This window comes from Pristis pectinata, chromosome 8, assembly GCF_009764475.1.
Source record: "Pristis pectinata isolate sPriPec2 chromosome 8, sPriPec2.1.pri, whole genome shotgun sequence".
Taxonomy (NCBI): domain Eukaryota; kingdom Metazoa; phylum Chordata; class Chondrichthyes; order Rhinopristiformes; family Pristidae; genus Pristis; species Pristis pectinata.
This window is the reverse complement of record NC_067412.1, coordinates 28,256,917-28,278,781: the sequence shown is the minus strand read 5'-3', so window position 1 is coordinate 28,278,781 and position 21,865 is coordinate 28,256,917. Positions and strand designations below refer to the sequence as shown.

The window sequence follows — 21,865 nt, the reverse complement described above, 5'->3', positions numbered from 1 at the left end:
GCTTCAAGGATGGTTGAACCGTGTGTTTATTTTTTTTCTTTCCCTCCATGTCCACTTGCAAACATCTTACTCAGTTAAACAAGCTAATGAAAATGTCTGAAAAATAAGTAACAACTTGTTTCTTTCTGTGGACATGAGCAATGTAACTGACTTTAACTGTGTTTAATTCATTATCTTAAGGAGGAGTATTTTCTATTAAGGAATGAACTATAGCATTCAATATATTTCATGGAGTAGATTTTTTTTCTCTCTACAAATAAATATTTTGGAAGGATAAGGCCATGGGTGGATATGAAAGTGAGGGTGAAACATTTGAAATTGAGGTGTTGCTACACTGGGAGCCAATGAAGTTCAGCCATCACCAAGGTGAACAGTGAATGAGACATGCAGGTTAGGACATGGGTCTCAGTGTTTTGGATGACTTCAAATTCAAAAACGTTAAAGTAGACATTTAACCAGAAGTGCCATGAATAACTAATTTTAGAGATAACTAAGGATTAATTGACAGTTTCAGCAGCAGATGAACTGAGGCAAGAGCAATGCTAAGTGACATTATACAGGTGGGAATGAGTGGTCTTAGTGATGGCCTGCTTGTACTTTGAAGTTCAACCCAGGGTCAAGCATGATATCAGGATTGTGAATAGTCTGATTCAACTTCAGATAGTTACCATGAAGAAAGGAGGATTTATTGACTAAGGAACCAAGTTTGTTGTGATTATTGAAGAAACTAGATTCAGTTGCCCCAGTGCTTGGAGAAATTTCTGCTCATTCTGTGCTGAATGTCAGTTCAGTGTTACAATTTAGAAATAATGATGGAATTGAGAGAAGTGGTGGTAAGGTAGATTTGGAGGTCATCAGAATACATGTGGAAACTGGACTAGTTTTTAGAAGATGTTGCTGAGGGAGATGAGGAAAGGGAAGGAGTCTAGGATCAATCCCCGGCAGGTAACAGTGCAGGAATGGGAAGAAAAGCCACTGTGGGTGATTCTTACCTCTAACTGGATAGATAACAATGGAACTAGGTGAGTGCAATTCCATCCCGTTGAACCACGGGAGAGGTTTTGGAAGAGGATGGTATGTTCAACCAAGTCAAAGACTATTGACAGGTCAAGAAATCCAAGTAAGTGTAGATTGGCTTTATCACTATAACATAGGAGTCCACTTGTCTCTTTGATGAGCTGTCTCGGTGTTTGGGAAGAAACGTGATTGGAAGGGTTCAAACATGCACAGGAAAGGCAGGAATAGGTTTGCTAAACATTACATATTTCTGAACTCTCAAAAGGAAAGTGAGATTTGGAGAATGGGCAGTTGGTATGCAAGAACAGAAAATCTGATGCTATTTTGAGGAAGGATGATATTATATCTGAAGGAGGGTGAGTATATACCTGAATAGAAAGAGCTATTAATAACATCAGCCAGAAAGGAAGTCAGAAATTTGCTAAAGACCATATATAATTATTTGGATATGGGCTGCAGTTTGGCAAAAAAAAACAATGGACCATGATTCTGTATAGATTTTAATGTCATGGTATATGCAAGGAACAAAGTAATGGATGTCAGAGGAAGTGATATTGGTATTGTACTAGAAGAATGAAGCGGTCAATAAGACTACTATCAATTATGTAGGATTTTTGTTTTGCTTTTTACTGGTGTACTTTTTAAGGCAGTCAGAACTTGACAAAGTCAACACTTGATATGCTTTGTTCTAAGGAAAACAATCCAACTCTACCCAATCTTTCCTCAAAACTAAAACTTCCCAGCCTTGGCAGTTCTAAAAAATATTATTAATTTTTTGGGTCATGAATGTCATTGGCAAGGTCAGAATCTATTGCTAATCTCTAACTGCCCCAAGAAGGTGATGGTGAACTCTAGCATTCCTCTGATGATAGCAGCCCCACAGTGCTGTTGGGTGCAGTGTTCCAGGATTTAGATGTAGTGCCGATGAGGGACTGGCATTAAATTTCCAAATCCGGATGCGTGTGACTTGTAGGGGAACCTGCAAGCGGTGGTGATTCCACGAGCCTGCTGCCTTCAATCTTCTTGATGATAGTGGTTGTGGATTTAGGAGGTGCTGTTGGAGTAGTCTTGGTAAGTAACTGCAGTGCATTTGTAGCTGCAGTCATTGTGCATCAGTAAATCTTTTCTGCACTCTCTCCTGATGCTGTAACATCCTTCCTGCAATGTGGTGAATAGAACACTGCATGGTACATTTGTAGCTAATACTTGATGTAGCTCCAGCATGACCACCCTACACTTGTATCTACCAGTCCTGACACTTTCAGGGATCCATAGATATGCACTCCAATATCCTCCGTGTGCTCTAAAATGTCCTTCCAATTATTATGAATTCCATTGTCTTGCTTGTCCTCGGAGAATGCATTAACTCGCACTTCTCCATATTGAATTTCATTTGTCACTTTTCTGCCAACCTGTTCAGTCTGATATCTTCTTTCAGCCTACAAGTTCCACCCACTGTCGAGCACACTGCTAATGTTGGCATCATCTACAAAGCTAATTATGGTCTTTATGAAAGTTTCATTCATTGATTTATACTAAGAATCAATGGACCTATTGAGAGCTCCATGGAACCCCACTGCATATCTCTAAAATTCCTGTCAACCATGATACTTTTTGCCACATTTTCAATGTAATTTGCCATTTTCCCTTGGATGCATTAACACAGACTTTTATAAGTTTGTCTTATGGGACTCTAATGAATACCTTTCTAAAATACACGTTTATGACATCAACTTTATTACTCTCATAGACCCTCTTTGTTATTCCTCAAAGAATTCACTAATTAGTCAGACAAGACTTTGCCTTATTAAATCCATACCAATTATCCCTGACTACCTGTAACTTATTAAATAATGTTCTTCAGAATTTCTTCCAGTAAATTGTCTGCCACCATTGTTAGGTTGACTGGCATGTAATTACTTGGTCTCACTTTTTAAATATGGTATTAGTGGTCTTTCAGGCTTGGGCACAATCTTGGTAGAAAAGAAGGTTCAGAGTCGCTGCTGTTTCCTCCCTTGATCCTTTTAAGGGTTCAGGATCCCCTGTATTTGAGCCTGATCAATGACCCACTTAATCACTAAATTAAAAGTTGCATGAGAACATAATGATTTGGTTTATGTTTAGACCTTTGAAGAGAGTGCTCCTGGAATGTCTTGTATTGCATCAACAATTACACCTAAAATGAAGTAAATCCAGCACTATACCATCTACATTCTTCAAACAAGGAAACTGGCTTTTTGACAATTGACACTTGCACATAAATTACTGGAGGCCAATGGAACGTAAGGAAAGAATTCAGAAGGTAGAGGCAAATTTTATTGTCATCAATTTGTATGGAATCCCGCCTCCCCCAACTACAATAACAGTATTTCGATTCACTGTTTAAGTTCAGTAACGACTGTTTGAATTCACTGGTCTAGCTGAGAGATACTTCCCTTTGTATAGTTTCTTTGATTTGTCATGTATTAATAGAGCCATTCAGTGATACTTCCTCCAGCGATCGTGCTCTGTAATATACAGGAATAAAATCTACAATTATATATCTGTCTTTAATTTTCCATTGCAAGACTAGGTCTAACTACTTTTTGCTTTGAATCTCTGGTACACCAGGTGGAGCAAAACCATCTGTATGTCAATGTATTTAGTACAGTGCTGTCTGTATTTGGAATTTTCAAGTGACACTGCCTCTGCTGTGCTGCATTTTAATATGATTAGATTAGGGTGAAAATAGACTAAAGATTGAAATCTGTCCTCTTGAAATTGGTATCAGAGGGGATTTCTTGTCAACACCAAATTGGATGCCAACTGACTAAGCTTATTATAATGGCAAAATTACAATTTTCCATGCAATGCAATACAATCTACACATTGTTCTTTGCCTCATAAAATAATGAGAAAAGCCAATCAAAATGAATTAAAATCAGAACCAAGTACCTAAAGAATGAGACAATAAGAAAACCAATTTTTGGAATAAATTCAAAATTAACAATATAACAAACTTGTTAAAATGATTACTCTATGAGAAATGCAAGATTCATTTCAAGGAACAAGTGTGTATCAGCCACCATTTCATTTTATTTGCATATTAGTAATCCACTACAGAGACAGCAACCTGAACTTCAATGTTTTCTTAAGGAAAAATAATTATAGCACCCACACAGGCTGTACCCATGATTTAAAAAAACTGGCCTTTGTTTACGTAGGTCTGGTTATACTGTATGGAATTTGAATTACTGATTAACTCTAGCAATTGCTAGATCAGGAAGGGTACTCAAAATGCTATGTGTAGCAAATATAAATTTGTTGGCACTGTTTGCAACCTGCAACAGCCACAGAACAACGAGAGTACACCAGTGAAGATTCTGAAGTGATTTGTTTTCAATTGACAAATGCGTAAAGAGTGATGGCAAAATAAATCTGAATGTTAGCCAGCCTTTGAAGAGATTGAACAGGTTTGATCTAATCATCATTCCATTTAAATATAGGAAGGAGAAAGGAATAGAAGATTATACTGACATGGTTGAAAGAGAGGGATAGAAGTACTTTGTGGATTGCAAAATTGGCATGGTCTAAATGGACTTAATGGCTTGTTCCTGAGTGATACGTTCCACACTTTCTCCGTAGCTGTTACACTTTATTCTACATTCTGTTATTGTTTTACCTTGTACTACCTCAAAGCAGCATGTAATGAATTGATCTGTATGGACAGTATGCAAGACAAGTTTTTCACTGTACCTCGGTACACGTGACAATAATAAACCAATTCCAATACTTAATTATTTCAAAACCAAAAACACTGGCCAGAAGCCCAAAAATTTCAGGAATAAATCTGGAAACTGAAACAGCTAATAAAAATCTAAGTTTACTCTAAGCCTCAGTTTATTGGCCTAATGTTGTAATATTTATGTAAGTCCTTCAGTGTTTGCTGTCATTACTCTGAAAAGCCACAACCCTCCTCACCGAGGTTGCACTACCACCACTCCATTGTCACTCACTTATCTGATTGACATCCTTGACCTCAGGCCCCAATCTTTCATGCAGCCCTGCCTCTCAAGCCCTAACCTTCTTGTAGAACTCCTTCCTGGTCCTGATCCTCCTTGTGGAATCCCCACCTGGCTCCCTCCTAGCTCTGATCCTTCTTGCAACACCCCCCACCCCACTCCTTTCTAGCCGCTTATCTTATTACTGACTTGATCCCAGATACCAATCCTCAGCTCTTTTCCTGCCTCTCCTCAGTCCCAGGAGACACATTTTTAGCTGTGAAAACTTGCAAAGCCCTTCCACTAGTGAAATATTTTGCTAAATATACAGCGGGGAGCCCATGACCGAAACGGTGGCTAGCATCTTTCTGTAATGACTGACCAGCACACCCATATGGATGCACAGGAATTTTTAAGCAAAGGGATTTTGAAAATAAAATAAGCATTTTTAAGAGTTCAAATATTTCAGCTTCCAGCTTAATCTACATCTTATTTAGCAGTGTGTAAATTTTTAGCAAGTTAATAAAAATTATGCCTTTTGCTTCCAGAGATTGCTATCTGTGGGATTATTTTTAATGTGATTGGCTGTTCAGCTAGTCTGATTACATCATAGCTACTGGATGCCAGGGATTCCACTGAACTGACAACACAGACTTCTTTTGGGGGGGCATCTTAATTCATCTTGTTGCAATTACCAAATGTCAAGAATTATGTGTTGTGCAAATGTAAAATAAGATACATTATAATATTAAAATTCTGAGAAAAGCTTAAACATATCAGAAATTAGGGAAGTAATTGGTTTAAAACTATCACCTTTTTCTCGAGGATCTAAAACTTGAGGATCAAAAATGAGATGGAAGTTAATAAGTTTGACATTTAAACATTTCTGTTGATTGTGTGATCCAGTCCCTGTTAATAATGTCATTGCATCAGAATTTCAAACATTAGAGAGTGAGAATGGAGGAGAATTGCCTGATTGCCATTAGTCACCAAATGGCAACAGAGAAATGTGTGCATCCCTCTTTTATGAACTCCATGGATTACAGGACAAATTCAGTCAAACACAAGTCAACTATTTTCAATTCAGTAAGGCCCTTAATGTTTACTTACTAATGTGGCTGTATTCCCAAATGTAGCTGATTACAACATAGCCCATCAGGAACATTGCAACTCCACCAATCCCACCCTTCTTCACATCGATGTACTTCTTGTAATAAGCATCATGGCCTGAAATGATGGAATTAAAAAGAACAGAGTGAAAATTCACTAGAAAGAAACTATAATCAAAAGCTAACACATGCTTTTCCTGACTTATGAGTTCCTAAGGTGACAATGATGATGTGTAAAGTTACACTAACCCATATCCTGCTTACCTCTGCAGAGAGCATCGAGGATAGATTTTGGAGACAGCAATCGTTTTAATGTCCAGTTAGGAACCTCGACTAAATTCAAATCCATAAACTTCTGCTTGATAAGTGGCACTACAAAGCAATTACAAGTTATTCAACAGGAATGTCTGGTGCTATATTACAAAGAAGATACTTGAAGGAACATTGGAATTAAGTAGATGCAATCAAATGTTTCACTTCAGAGAAAATTTAAGCCTGTGTAAGTCACAAAATGCTGGAAATACTCAGCAGTTCAGGCGGCATATGTGTGAGAAAAACAGGGTTGATATTTCAGATCCATGACTTTTCATCAGAACCTGAAATGCTAACTCATTTTCACACTCTCTACAGGTGCTGCCTAACATGCTATTTCCAGCATTTTCTGTTTTATTTCAGTTTTCTAGTAGATGCAATACTTAGCTCCTGAGTAAATTATCTTGGCCTATCACCAAATCATACAGATTTATGACAGGTGCACCACCTCCAAATATTAATCATTTCTCACCATCTTCAACTTGATTCTGACTGACAACTGAAAAAGACCAATCCATCAGGTTTTGTGGGTAAGGCACTAAAATCCATAGTCCAGAGAGATCACAGATTTGTTACCCAGCTTTTATTGAGGTAACAGACAGCCCAAGTAGCAGTAGCATTGTGAGAACTATCTTGGTGTTTTTAGTGTTTTAGGGAGGACAGAAATATCATTAGCCAAGCTTGACACTTCTGATCAGTTCCTGCCAGAGAAAATGTGCACTGTGGTTGAGTTAAAGTCCAGGTTTGGCTGGTTGCCCTTTGCTGTCTAACTATTTGCAGGTGCTTGCTGTTAGGTTCACACATGAAACATCCATCCTACACGGGATGCCACAATGCCTGAGATAACAATTGGAGCATACCAAACAAAAGAATAACATCAGTAGGAGAGAATTAGAAAAAAAGCTTTAATTTCTTTCAGTGTATGTCTGCATTAGATTAATCAAATCAACAGTGAATTGTCTTGGTTTGTGCATTTCCAAACTGACTAGTAAAATAGTACTGGATTTTTCATACTTGTTAGAAAAATATATAGTTTTCCCATTAAGATCAAAACTGTCAGTGGTAGGCATAGGGTGTGTTCCTGTTTTTCATTAAAACGTAAACAGTCCTAGGTTAGGGATAGTACTGAATTCAAGAGAAAACTTGGTCTCACACCATGTATAGTTGCTAGGCATTAATACCGAGGGAAAATTATGCCAATCAATGTAAAGTATTATGCAGCAAAAATTCTGTGGCTTCATAATTAACTCTACCCATTTTTCATATGAAAAAGTAACCCAGATCCTGTTACTATAACACAGGAAGACACAAAAAAATTCTCTGATGAAGTTCTGAAGAACAAAGGTGTTACTTAAGAACATACAAGTTAGGAGTTGGCAATTGGCCCTTTGAACCTGCTCTGCCGATCAATAAGATCATGGCAAATCTGACCTTTCAACCCCCCGCCCCCCCTTTGCTTATCACGAATCCATCTATCTTTGCAATAAAAATATTTAAAAATGTTAATTATAGATTGCCCTTTGTGGAAGAGTTCTAAAAACATACAACTTTCTGGGAGAGAAAAATTCACCTCATCTGTTTTAAATAGGAGACCCCTTATTGTTAACAGTCTCAACAATAATTATTTCTCAACCAACATCACCAAAATAGATCTTTCAGTTATCTTCACATTGCTATTTGTGTGAGATTTCTATCACAGGTAGCTATATTTCCTTCAACAGTGGCTACACTTCAGAAATACTTCATTGGCTATCAACTGCTTGGATGACCAAAGTCATGAGAGGTGCTATTTAAATCCAAGTCTTTCTGTAATGAAGCCGTACATACATGGTCACTGACTTACAATGACTGCTGGTTTAGCAATACCTCAGTTATAAAATTCAAATCCCTGTTTTCACATTGCTTCATGGCTTCAACCATTCTCATTTCTTCTCTCAGATATCTGGACTCTTCTAATTTCAGCTCCTTGACCAGTAATTTTAATCGCTTCATCCACTTACTTTGTGCTTTCAGGTGCCAAGACCCTAAGATCTGTAATTTTCTCCTTAGTCCTCATCACCTCTCTTTGTTCTTTTAAGAAGGTTCTTAAAATCCATCTCTATGATCAACACTGTCCCAATGTATTCTTATGTAGCTTGAGTCAATGTTTGATAATGCACCTACGAAATATTTTCAGTCTTTGCTATATTATTGCTAAAGATACATATTTTTAGTTCTGTCAATAATATGCAGAGAAAACATGGTTGATGTATATTCATTTCTGGTCTCATTCAGTGAAACCACAGATTGTCATATACTCCTCAACATGTTTGCTTACTGTTTATTTTTTTATTTTCCAAGCTACAATCTCCCTAATTTCACCAATGCAGCTGAAATTAAACCTTTAAATTACCTTTAAGCAGTCTTTAAAAAAGGTTTTCCTTGTTGTAGGAAGTTACTCCTTTTCCTTTAACCAGCAATTTGCTTTGGGTGTGGTGCTCTTCCAATGCAGGAAGATGTTTAGAGCACTTTGTTATGAGTGAAAGGATATGATGGATGCTGTACATTAGCAAAATAAGCAGAAATGGAGGTGCTGAAATGGAGGGCCAAAGGCATGGTTCCAGGGAAGGACAAACACATATTTGACTTTGTGAAAATGGGGAAATTAGAGGAGATTGGATGGAGAATGTCTGAGTTTGGTGGGTAAATAAAGTGATCGCATATAATGGAAAGAAGGAAGTTTAGAATGAAGTTGAATGTGCACACCAGAACATATATGAAGGCCACCATTATTGCATGGGAATATTTAAAGCAAGGATGAGGATTTTGAAATCGGCACCCCTGAATACATGCAAAGAGTAGAGCTGCTATATCACGTGTGTCGAACTCACCCGGATGAGGACACAAGCCATGGCATGATAAATAAACTGAAGATTTTGGGGAGTATGGGCATTGTAATCAAATCAAGAATTGATAAGGACCTAGACAAGAGTATTGGTAGTAGAGAAGTTAGTTGCAGAACTTAGGGACAAAACCTTAGTCAATTTTATGGCCAAGGTAGTCAGTGTACCTCAGGACCCAGCTTCAAAGGTACTAATCAAGCAGTCAAGGTATTATTGCTCATAATCATCTGACAGGAAATTTGGATGAACCCATTGTTGATATGGAATTGGTAATTAAAAACTACTTTTAATCAATGCGGGAGATTTCATCAACAAATTGATTCCCCTCTTTGGAATGATGGTGCAAGAAACACTATTCAAACAGCAAATAGCCAAAGGTGAAGAATGGCCATTCACAAGGGCTTTCAGCTTAACTACTTTGGGCATAGGAGAAGACAGTCCCCAAAGAAAAATTGAAGTACCATTTTAGATTGTAGGGACAAAATTACCAACATCAAATGGAATTAATGCCATCAAGATCATAAAACAAATAATTCTAGCCATTCCTCTTGCTATGTTCCGAGTGCTACATGTTAGTAAATTCATTGGTCTATTGAGATCAATAATTTTTGGCACCTTCTTTTTGCCCTGAAAATGCATTGTTGGTAAGAGTAACCATACCACAGAATAATCTCAGTCACATGGTCCGTGTCAACCATCAAGCACTCATTTACACTCATCTATGTTATTCTTTCCACTTTCCCATCATATCCCCTCAGATTTTACCAGTTATCCACAAACTAGGGGCTATTTCATTAGTCAAATCAATTTACTAACCCTTGGAGAATGTGAAAGGAAACGAGACACCAACAGGAAACCCATGCAGTCAGAGGGAGAATGTGCAAACTCCACAAGAGGTCAGGACTGAACCAGGAACACTGGAGCTGTGAGGTAGCAACTTCTTTAGGTGTGCCACTATGCCTCAGATTCACACAGGTTTAATTATTCAGGCAGTAATCAAACTGAAGGAATTTCATATGTTTTGTAGTCATCATGCAAATCTATATTATTAGATGACTGAACTTAATTGGAACCACAGCCAAAAGTGTACATGGCATTGAATGCAAGAAAGGGTCAGTTAGGATGCACCAGGAGAGTAAATTTGCATAAAAACACTAGATATGGTGCAAAAGTGTAGGATAACTGTAGCTTTGATAGTAATCTTTTTGTTTGTAACTAAAATGATGAGTATTGATGTAGTGTTTCTCTGAAATTTCTCAAAATTTCATACACAAATATGGTGGAAATGTATTGATTTTGTTTTATTGTCAACCTCTCACTGCTGCGACCTGAGGTTCCCACCTGCTTCAAAAGGGCAGCAATCATTCCAGTGCCCAAGAGGAGTGGGGTGAGCTGCCTCAACGACTATTGCCCGGTAACACTCATATCTACTGTGATGAAGTGGTTTGAGAGGTTGGTTATGATTAGGATTAAGTTCTGCCTGGGTTGAAAACTCTGCCAGCTCCATCACGGGCACAACCGTCCCCACCACTGAGGAGGCAGCATTCATCACTAAGCACCGTCACCATCCGGGACATGCTCTCTTCTCATTACTACCATCAGGGAGATGGTACAGGAGCCTGAAGACCCATACTCAATGATTTAGGAACAGCTTCTTCCCCTCCGCTATCAGATTTCCGAAAGGTCCATGAACCTATGAACTCTACTTCTTTATTCCTTTTTTTGCATGATTAATTTATTTTGTAATTTATAGTAACTTTATGTTTTCGCTCTGTACTGCTGCCACAAAACAACAAATTTCATGACATATAAGTCAGTGATTAATAAACCCGATTCTTTTTGTATGTAGGCAAATACAACAATCACTTTGCAAATAGCATGATACCAGAAAAGCAATGAGATGAATAGTCAGATAATCTATTTTTGATGCAGGGAGGAATATTGGTCAGGATAATGAGGGAAATGTCCTTCTTTAGTTATTGAACCACAATATTCAAATATTGTATCCAGCTGGATATTCAAATAGGAGTACCATTTAACATATAACCTAAAGAATGAAAATCTGTAACTGCTCCACTTAGTTCTGCATTAGAGCTTCAAACCATTATTGTAAATTTGGCTATATAGTTTCCATTGTATTTAAGAGTTTTATTCAATTGTTTTAGTACTTACTACAGGTCTAATGATTTTAACAGGAGATACTAACAAGTACTGTCATTTGAATAATTTATCATGAAGAAATCTTGAATTATTACTGTCCTGCATATCTGCATATAGTAAACATCAGAAATTGATGGAAACTGCAAGTTCTGTGATCTATTCAAATATTTGTTTTTAAGCCAAATCGGATAGCAAACATAATAATCTACCAGTTCTGTACCATTTAGACCATTTTTTAATAAATGGAAATTGTTTCAGCAATGTCAGGTTAATTTAAAAGTTAATTTGCAGTGAAAAGACATCTGTATGTCAAGGACACTCCATTCACAGTAGACATTTTTGGGAACAACATGGGAGTCAATCCAGTGTCTGGCTATGTTAAATGCACTAATGTATTATTTTAATATCCAACTGGTATATACCTACCTAATAACATAGGCAACAATTTAACCTGTATGTGTATGTGATGGTGGAGCATCCTTAACCTTGGAAGGAAATGACTAGCCAAGCAGTTGCAGATGATGATGAGGCCAGGGAATGGAGAGGAAAAAGAACTGTACATGGGGTTAGAGAAAGGGGAGAAGTGAAGGGGGAGGGGTACAGAGTGGAAAGGAAGCAGCAGTATGAAGGCGGGAGGTTGAGTAGGGATGAAAGAGAGCCTTAATTAAGAGGGTGCATTCAAAATCTTGTGCGTGCGGGTTGTCAAAGTGTATATGTTGTGTTTTTAGAGTGTAGGGACCCATGTTTGTGCGTCTGTCTACATATATACATGTATGCTATGTGCAGCTTTCTCCAATTGTCATGGACTTCCTTGCCATTCGACCCGGACCTCGCTGTCTCAATGAATCTCCGGCTGCGATTCCCATGCTGAGTGAAGATGACGGTTTTCTTCTGCCATGTGCCAAGCCCGATGGCGCTGGTTTCCACGGCAACCGTTAATGAACTAACCACTTACACTCAACACGACGAACCTCTGCCCCACTGCCGCCTTTACACGTTTAGTACCGCCCATGGTTCCGTTACTAACAATCAGTTAATCATTTCCTTCGATATATATTCTGACCTGCTTTTTCACCCATGGTTGAACGGCTAGCACGCAAAGCGGTATGGAAGTGAGGTCAAACATTACATCATGGGCATAAGGTCACAAGAGGTTGTCAAAGAGACCAAACAAAAATCAAGAACATCTTTATTTTTCTGAAACAAAAGATATCTTTTTGTTTACCATCAGGCCGCCCATGACTATTTTATAATTTCCAGCTCTTCCTCCGACCTTGCACTGCCTGTTCTGGGTAAGATTGCTGAGTTAACTACGTATTGTAGGCCCCACGCCCGCCCAGATTTAGATTGAAACCATCCGAAATTTACACCGGGTGGACAGGTTTGAACGGGAAAATCTTTAAAATTGGCGATAGGTCACGAGGATCTAAAGGCTAATCATGGGGAATCTGCGACAATGATTACAGGAACAATTTAAAATAACTTTTAATTTCCTTTGTACAATTTTATTCATTTTATAAAAGTATTGAAGATTGGGGGAGGGCTGAGTAGAAGAGATGTTTGGTGAGAGGAAGTCATGTGATGAAATCTTTACCCAGGTTAGGCAGCAGAGAATTTTATCCCTTCTCTTCCCATTAACAGTAATGCTAATAGAGTTACATTTTATACTTTTATGCTCATGTTCAAACTTACTTGGAAGTGCATACTGTAGCACAAAATACAGCTTTTCAGATGAATTAAGATGTAGGGTTCAGCCATTATTTCAATTGTATATCTTACTCCAATTTTTATATTAGTAACACAGTTGTTAGTACTGTTGCCTCACTGCTCCAGAGACCTGGGTTCAGTCCTGACCTTGAGTGTCCTGTGTGTGGAGTTTGCATATTCTCCCTCTGACTATGTAGGTCTCCCCTCTCTATTCCAGTTTTTTTCTCCACATCCCAGTAACCTGCTGGTTAGTAGGTTAATTGGCTACTGTAAATTCCCCATTAGTGTAGACATGGATAATCAGAGGAAGGTGGCTGGAATCGATTGGCATATGGAAGAGAACAGGTTAACAGGAAATAATTGGGGAATGGAATTGATGGGATTGCACTAAGAGGCAGCATAGCCACGATGGGCTGAAAACCTTATAAATTGTGAGAAGTATAAAATATTTCCGATGAAAATGGATATTGCCTCTGTAAATATGCAGTAATAGCACTTTCCCGTTAGGCTGCTTAAAGCTTCCTTGATCCAAAAATAAAAAGGAATTGGAGGGAGTGGGGTTGGTCAAGAGAACTTCCCAGGTATGCACAGGGAATGTTCCATGATATTCTTTTACTTCTGGAAGTTGATGATCACCACAATGTACTTCGATTGGAAAACTTTATGGATAGCCACCTGATTCTTAGTCTTGTCTGCAAGCAATGATTAAGAAAGTGGAATCCGCTGTATCATGTATCTTCAGCTGTTTTGGAAGACTTTGAACATCTTCCTGGATGTGGTCATTAGAGAAGTAGGAATGGGAGAAAAGTAATGGGTTATATAAAAAAAATTATACCTTTTGGATTTTATTATTGTTCATTTAAAAAAAAACAACACTGCATTTATTATATAATACACTGCGTCCTCTCACTGGAGGACAACATAGTAATTTATATTTACAAATAAATAATGCCAAATTGCCATAGGACCACTTTTCAAAGGTAAAAATTGCAGTCTTTGATGACTAAAGTAATACAAAACGTCATATTGAAAAAAGGGAATTGTCAATATTTCATTGTACTTTCACATATATTGTGTCTAGTTTTAGGGAGGGTTATCATCTACATGCTTTCTCTTGGCAATATCACTGCAAAACAGTGTCATTACCCAAAATCACATGATCCCTTCACTGTTTCTAAATGGTTAAAGTTCTTGATTGACATCTGATACCAGGTGGGCAGAAATTAAATATTACCAAGACCAAAGCCATCATCTTTAGCACCTGCCACAAATTCCATTCTCCAACTTTCAGCTCAATCTCTTTGAACTACAACTGTGAAAATGAATCAGTCTATTCACAACTTTAAGTGTCATATTTGACTCCAGAATGAACTTTATGCCATGCCAGCACCAATTGAATTATCTCATCACCATAATGTCACCTGGCACTTCATCTGCCTGAAGATCATCCATAGCTAAATGTTAATGTCTTTGTTATCTCTAGGCTGCCTATTCCTATAAGTTCTAAACTGTGTAACTTGGAGGATATCCAATACTGTTTGTGTCCTATCTTTCATGATTTCCATTTGATAATCTCTCAGATGTTGTTGACTTATCTTGGCTCTCATTTCAGAAATAACTTGATTTTTAAACTTTCATCCCTGTTTTCAATTAGTCCCTGGTCTCATCCTTCCTACCCCTGTAATCTTCTCCAGACCAGAAGCAGTTTGCATTATCTTCATTCATCCAATTCCGGTATATTGAAGATCCATGAATTGATTCACTCAACTACTGGCGACTGGACCTCCAGTTGTCAAGACTCTAATCTCTGAAATTCTCACCTTAAGCACTTCTGCCTCTCCACAGCTTTCCTCTTTAAAACCCGTATTTCTGGCCAAGGTTTTGATCATTGCCTTAGTTTTTTTTATGTGGCACAGTGCCAAATTTTGTTTCATGTGGTGTTAGTTGTGTTGAAAGCAGCATTTTAAATATGTATAAGATGGTGCTATTAATCAGTTAAAAATCCAGATGACCTCATTACTAATTTTTTTTAAGAATAACAGTATCAATTCTAAAGCACAGTTCTGCACAAGGTTACCAAAATTCACCATTTTTGATGCAGGAAAATACACGCATTTCAAGAAATCGCAGTAAATGTACAGTTATACGGAAATGATGCATACAGGGAAGGAGCAATATCCGAAAGAAATTTGATTAGGTTTCTGTGTGATGCCCAGAGCCCTGGCCAGAAGGATGCAGCAGCCAGTCCTGTGAGCTCAGTGGGAAGTATACTCAGTCCTGCAAGAGAGCATGGGGGTTTTAAATAAGAGATTCTCAACAATCTGGTTTTGTGACAATTTTCCTGTTTCTTCCTGCTTCATAATCACACATTTTTATATCTTATGAATCTACAGTAAAGCATCTGTGTCATTTCCCTTGGCCATTTGATAGACGGAAGGCATTTTTATTTGCGCAATGCTGATGAAGTGAACTGAAACCAATATACACTCAATGCAGACTGCCAACCCATGGCTCAAGCCTGCAACTACATGGAAGAGGTTTAATTCTAAATATTTACACAGGCATTTTTCTGGTTTAATGTTGGCATAAAAGCACAATAAAAAGTATGGCATGGAAAATTGTAGAGGAATGCAAGAATATTTAAGAATTTGAAAAGTAAAGAATATTTTATGCTTGATATTCCATTTTATGTTGGAATTTTGTCCATTTATATTGATGTTATACTTCTACCCTTCCATCAAGGAGTACATGCATTAAAGAATTCTATAGTGCTTTGTACAGATCATAATTTAGCTACAATGAAATGGAATAACAAGTGATGGAAACTTATTTGACAGTGGAGGCCATCACATCAAGTGTACATTCTCTCACAGTTGCTCTGCCTCCAACATGGATCAGTGAACAGCAATGACAAGCCTAACTTTTTTTTAAGAAAGCATGTTCTAAACAAGGACACTAAGAGCCAGAGGGAGAGCTTAATTGGTGTGAATTGGCAACACACCATCTCCATTTATCAGCTGAGAGATCAAGCAGTGAGGAAGAACCGTGGTGAAATCCACAGTTGATACGGAAGAAGATAAGAATTTTGGTATTTCTTTCTGAGGTCGATTCTAAAATCATCTTTATGGTGATCTTAGCATATAGTGGACAACATTCTGATGTCTTGTATTCTCATTTGAAAGGTTTAGAAAGAATTATCAGAAGTAATTATTTCTCCAGTATTGAAATATTTTTGTCTTAATTTTAACTCTGATTTAGCTTCTGAGATTCCTGAGATTAGATGGTTAAAATGTGCTTCACAGAAATGATATCTTGGCTTAAATTGATGGCGTTGCAAATATTTCTTGGTTGGTTTCCAGCAGATTACTTTATGGAAGAGTCAAGCCACTCAATTCAAATATAAACATGCCATGTGATTTGTTCAGATGTGTTTTTGATTTGCAATTTCTTTTGAACTAAACAGTTATTTTAAATTCAAGGAAGTCTGGTTGCTCTCTCTGAGGGATTATCAATCTCTCTCTCTTCAAATTACTCTGTTTGATCTGGAGCTTCTGAAAGAGGGTAATGGATTAGAACCTCCAAAGAAAATAAGATAAGACGGGCAGTCTCCGTAGTCTTTGAGGAAATCATTAATAAAACAACAACACAAGAAAATTCTTGTAGATTTAGCACTAATAATGACTAAATTCCTATCCTTCAGTAAAAGTTTGGAACTGTATTCTGCAAACCATAATTATTAGGTCAGTTGTTAATTTGAAATCAGAGATAAACAGATTTTTGTTAACCAAATGCATTCCAGAATATAGAACAAAGGCAGATCTATGGAATCAGGACACACATCCAGGGTATCGTTGAATGGAGGAATCGGGTTACATTGTAAAATGGCCTCCTACTCTCCCTGTGCTTGGGAACCCAGTTGAATCTGTGCCTCTGATAAATAATGGAAATTTACCAGTTACCCTCGTGTCAGGGCTTTTATGTGCTTCTGGTGTTGGAGACACAATGCTGTACTTTACCATCCCCTGAAATCAGTTATTTGGATTTTGCAGTCAGTGGGAACTATTAATTCACCAATTGGGCCTATTGGTTCACACTGGTACTGGTAAAAAATCCGCACTTAACTGTGGCAATCCTGCTAGCTGAAACTCTGGAAATTGCAGAAAGACTTCCTTAATGGTAAGGTCCTGCAGAGAGAAAGAGCATTCCTTGTCATCATGGGATTTCACAGGTCAGCCAAAAGTAGCCCAGCAATCATTAAGAGATACAAAGATCGATGGCCAATTAAGTCATTATTGGGACTGTTGAAATTTGTAAAATCATTTCAACACTTTTACTGTTTTGCATTGTTTTTGAGATATTCCAAATTGTTCAGAACACAAAAATCTTTAAAACATTTTTAAAAAAGCAAAAATAAAAACAAGCAAATGTTCTGAAAAAAGGAAAGTTAAAATATCTTTAAAAAGCCAGACACTTAAGTCTAAGAACTTATAAACACTTTATTCTAAATTCCTCAGACTTAAAAAATTAAAGACATGCTCATTAGTTAGATAAACATCTGTGAAACGAAAATTAATGTTGCTAAAGTAACTGATAATGATGTTACTGTTACAGAATTTGTGAACAGAAGTCATATATTCTGATTTTATTAAACATTTGTATGATTTTGTAACTGCTCTGAATACATATATGTATAGTTTTAGTGATCACTTCATTGGAACCAGTTTCCTAATGAATAGGGCTCAACTAATAACATCTTTTTATTGAATGGCATTTAAAATTTGAAGCTGCAATACTAACCAATTTGGTGCCTTTGTTACATAAATAGCTGCGAAGAGCACATTTTATTGCTAAGAGGCATAAAAAGCTCATTTATAAATTCTCTTCTGTGAAAACAGAATTCTGTTTTTCAGTGATGTAGAAATAAGAGCTAAAATGCTTTTCTCACATTATTGAATAAAAATGTCCTTTGGACATCTTCCACTCTTATTAGAATTGTTACTTTTTAGCTTGTATTTTAATGTAAAAATTTTTATCTTATGTTATAAAGATTTGGTAAAATATAACTCATCATCATAAAAATTCAGACCCTAAATATTTATTGGTTAGAGACAATTTTATGAAGTTAACCTAGTTTTGTCTTAAGATAACCTGGAGCCATGCAGAAGGGAGTGCAATTTTCATCTCACTGCAATATTTTAAAATAGTATATACCTGCAATTACATACTAATTGCAAAATGAAAACAAACAATCCATGTTGGTATATCCCATCAATGTAAGAAATAGTTAGAATTCCCAGGCGTCTGCCCTGGTCCCATATTTCCATTCCTCTTGAGATCTCTCTGGACTTATTCTGAAGTTTCTGGTAATTTATGAAAATTGTGTGGACTTCTGGATCTTTGGAGCAAACTCTGGGACACCTGGCTGAACCATTTGTGCAGTCTATTCTTACAGCATTTGTCTAAAATGTTCCAGAATCTACCATCTGCAAAAGATTCAAGGATTGCTATTCTAATCTAGGCCTGTTTGGTCTTCCACTTCTCCCCTAAACATTAGTCCTTCTAAAACACATCCATCGCCTTTGTGCTCAACAATTTACACTGATCCTGATCTTGCAACATCTCAGTTTTAAAATTCACAATACTCCATCACCTTGCCTTCAAGAAAGACAGAAGACACACAAGAAATTAGAAGGAGTAGGCTATCTGGCTTCTCAAGCTTTTCCTGCCATTTAATATGATCTGCCCCAGGCTTCAACTCCTCTGTTGCAGATCCCCATAGCCCTCAATCCCACGATCTTTCAAAAATTTATCTACCTCCACTTTAACTACTTCTAATGAGCTGGTCTCCACAACTATCTGGGCAGAAGTTTCCAGAGATTCTCCACTCTCTGTGAGAAGAAATTTCTATGTACATCAGTTTTAAATGACTGCACCTTATCTTGAAACTTTGTCTCCTCATTCGAGACTCTCCCACCTTGACATTGATATTAAATTGGAGCAGGGCAATTGAGAACAGCTGTTTTTTGGCAAGTCCACATCTGACATGTGGAGGTGTTTAAAGACTAACTGCACAGAATACAGGACAGATATGTTCTAGTAAGAAGGAAGGACAAGGATGGCAAGGTAAGGGAACCTTGGATGTCGAGAGAGGTGATGAATTTAGTCAAGAAGAAATTGGAAGATTATGTAAGGTTTAGGAAGCTAAACTTGAACACACCCCTTTAGGATTATAAAGAAGCTAGAAGAGAACTCAAGAAAGGAATTAGGAGAGTCAGGAGGGAACATGAAAAGTCCTTAGTAAGTAGGATTAAAGACAATCCTAAGGCATAACATACATGCATTAAGAGCAAAAGGATAACTAGAGAGAGGGTAGGATCACTCAAGGATAAAGGAGGGAACATGTGCTTGGAGGCAGAGAATGTGGGATAGGTCCTAAATGAGTACTTTCCATCAGTATTTACGAAGGAGAAGGAATGTGGAGTGTGCTAATATGCTAGGGCATTTTGAGATAAAGAAGGAGGTAGTATTGGGTCTCTTTAAGAACATTAAGGTGGAAAAGTCCCCAGGACTGGATGGGATATACCCCAGGTTGTTGAGAGAGGTAAGAGATGAGATTTTTGGCGCCTTGATCAAGATCTTTGTATCCTCTCTAGCCACAGGTGAGGTCCTGGAGGACTGGTGAGTAGCTAATGTTGTTCCATTATTCATGAAGGGAAATAGGGATAATCCTGGAAACTATAGACTGGTGAGCCTCACGTCAGTGGCAGGGAAGCTACTGGAAAGGACTCTTAGGGATAGGATTTATGAGCATTTGGAAAACCAGCATGGCTTTGTGCGGGTCAAGTCATGCCTTACTAATTTGATTGAGTTTTTTGAGGAGATGAAGAAGATGACTGATGACGATAGAGCTCTAGATATTGTCTACATAGATTTTGGAAAGGTGTTTGACAAGGATCTTCACGGAAGGCTCATCCAAAAGACTAAGATGCATGGGATCCACGGTGAATTGGCCATTTGGATTCAGAATTGGCTTGCCTGTAGAAGACAGAGAAGTCCATGGTGGTGTTCCGCAGGGATCTGTACTGGGACCTCTGCTGTTTATGATGTATATAAATGACCTGGATGAAAATGTAGATAGGTCGGTTAGTAAGTCCACAGATGATACAAAGATTGGTGATATTGTGGGTAGTGTAGAAGATTGCCAAAGGATATAGTGGGATATAGTAATGTAAGGGGACAGTAAGTACACTGTTAATGGCAAGATTCTTAACAGCGTTGATGTACAGAGGGATCTTGGGGTCCAAGTCCATAGATCCCCGAAAGTGACTGCACAGGTTGATAGAGTGGTAAAGAAGGCATATGGCATGCTTGCTTTATTAGCTGAGGCACTGAGTTCAAGAGTCGGGAAGTTATGTTGCAGCTTTATCAAACTCTAGTTAGGCTGCATATGGAATATTGCATTCAGTTCTGGTCTCCCCATTATAGGAAGGATGTGGAGGCTTTGGAGAGGATGCAGAAGAGGTTTACCAGGATGCTGCCTGGATTAGAGGGCATGTGCTATAAGGAGAGGTTGGCCAAACTTGGATTGTTTTCTCTGGAGCGGCAGAGGCTGAGGGGAGATATGATTGACGTTTATAGGATTATGAGAGGCATAGATAGAGTAGACACTTGGCATCTTTTTTCCCAGGGGTGAAATGTCTGATACCAGAGGGCATTCATTTAAGGTGAGAGGAGGTAAGTTCAAAGGAAATATGTGGGGCAAGTTTTTTTTACACAGAGTGGTGGGTGCCTGGAATGCAGTGCCAGGGATGGTGGTGCAGGCAAATACGATAGAGGCATTCAAGATGCTGTTGGATAGGCACATGAATGTGCATAGAATGGAGGGATAGGGACATTGTGTAGCAGACAAGATTAGTTTAGTCATTTAATTACTAGTTTAATTAGTTTGGCACAACATCGTAGCCAAAGGACTTGTTCCTGTCCCGTACTGTTCTATATTCTAGCCTGTCAGGCCCCCTTGTTATGTTTCAATTCTTCTCATTCTTCTAAACTCCAAAAAATTCAGACTGAACTGTTTATCCTCTCTTGACAAGACAATCATCTCACCTTGGGAATTAACCTGTTGAATCTCTTTTGGACTGAAACATTAAATTTCTTTGTAACCCAGTCCAGTCCTTTGTCCTTCTGAGGAAACTGTACTTTTTCAATTCTAGCCTCTGGCATGTCCCTGATTTTAATTACTTCAGTATTGATTGTTGTGCCTTCAGCAACCTGTGTTTTAAGATCCAGAATTCTCTCCTTTAACCCATGTCTTTTTACCTTAAGTCAATTCCATTTAACCAAGCTTTTTGACCAACTACTCCAAAGCCTCCATAAAGTGATTCATCAATTAATTTTGTCTGTAAATATACTTGCAAAGTAACTTGGGATAGTTTTATAGTGGTAAAGGTTCTCCACAATTTTCAGTTTTTCTTGTAAATATTTGTTTATATTAAATGAAAGGGAAAGATAAACCAGTATCAACCAGCTGGTGTAGATCTGAAATATTTATCTTAAGCACATTTACAAATATAACTACCTATGATTTCTCAGTATTGATTTTTGTTTCAAATTTTGTGTCAGATTTCCAACACTTGATTGTTTGGTGTTTATTTTGTGTGAATATTTATGATTGTCAGAATAGAGGGCTATTTAAGCT

General features: G+C 37.7%; 1 protein-coding gene across 1 annotated transcript; it reads right to left on the bottom strand.

The window, feature by feature from the left end:
* Window positions 1–3,367: 3,367 nt before the first annotated feature.
* atp5mf (ATP synthase membrane subunit f) lies at window positions 3,368–12,541 on the bottom strand. Its single transcript, XM_052022083.1, has 4 exons — window positions 12,524–12,541; window positions 6,371–6,478; window positions 6,108–6,224; window positions 3,368–3,524 (listed from the first exon to the last, which is right to left on the bottom strand). The coding sequence occupies exons 1-4, from the start codon at window positions 12,537–12,539 to the stop codon at window positions 3,496–3,498; spliced, it is 270 nt and encodes an 89-aa protein (XP_051878043.1). The 5' UTR covers window positions 12,540–12,541; the 3' UTR covers window positions 3,368–3,495.
* Window positions 12,542–21,865: the final 9,324 nt, after the last annotated feature.

Coding starts and splice junctions, on each gene's coding strand:
- atp5mf (XM_052022083.1), bottom strand. Junction 6,225..6,370: donor CCTCGATGCTCTCTGCAGAG/GTAAGCAGGATA, acceptor CCATCATTTCAG/GCCATGATGCTTATTACAAG. Junction 3,525..6,107: donor TTGGGAATACAGCCACATTA/GTAAGTAAACAT, acceptor TGTATATTACAG/AGCACGATCGCTGGAGGAAG.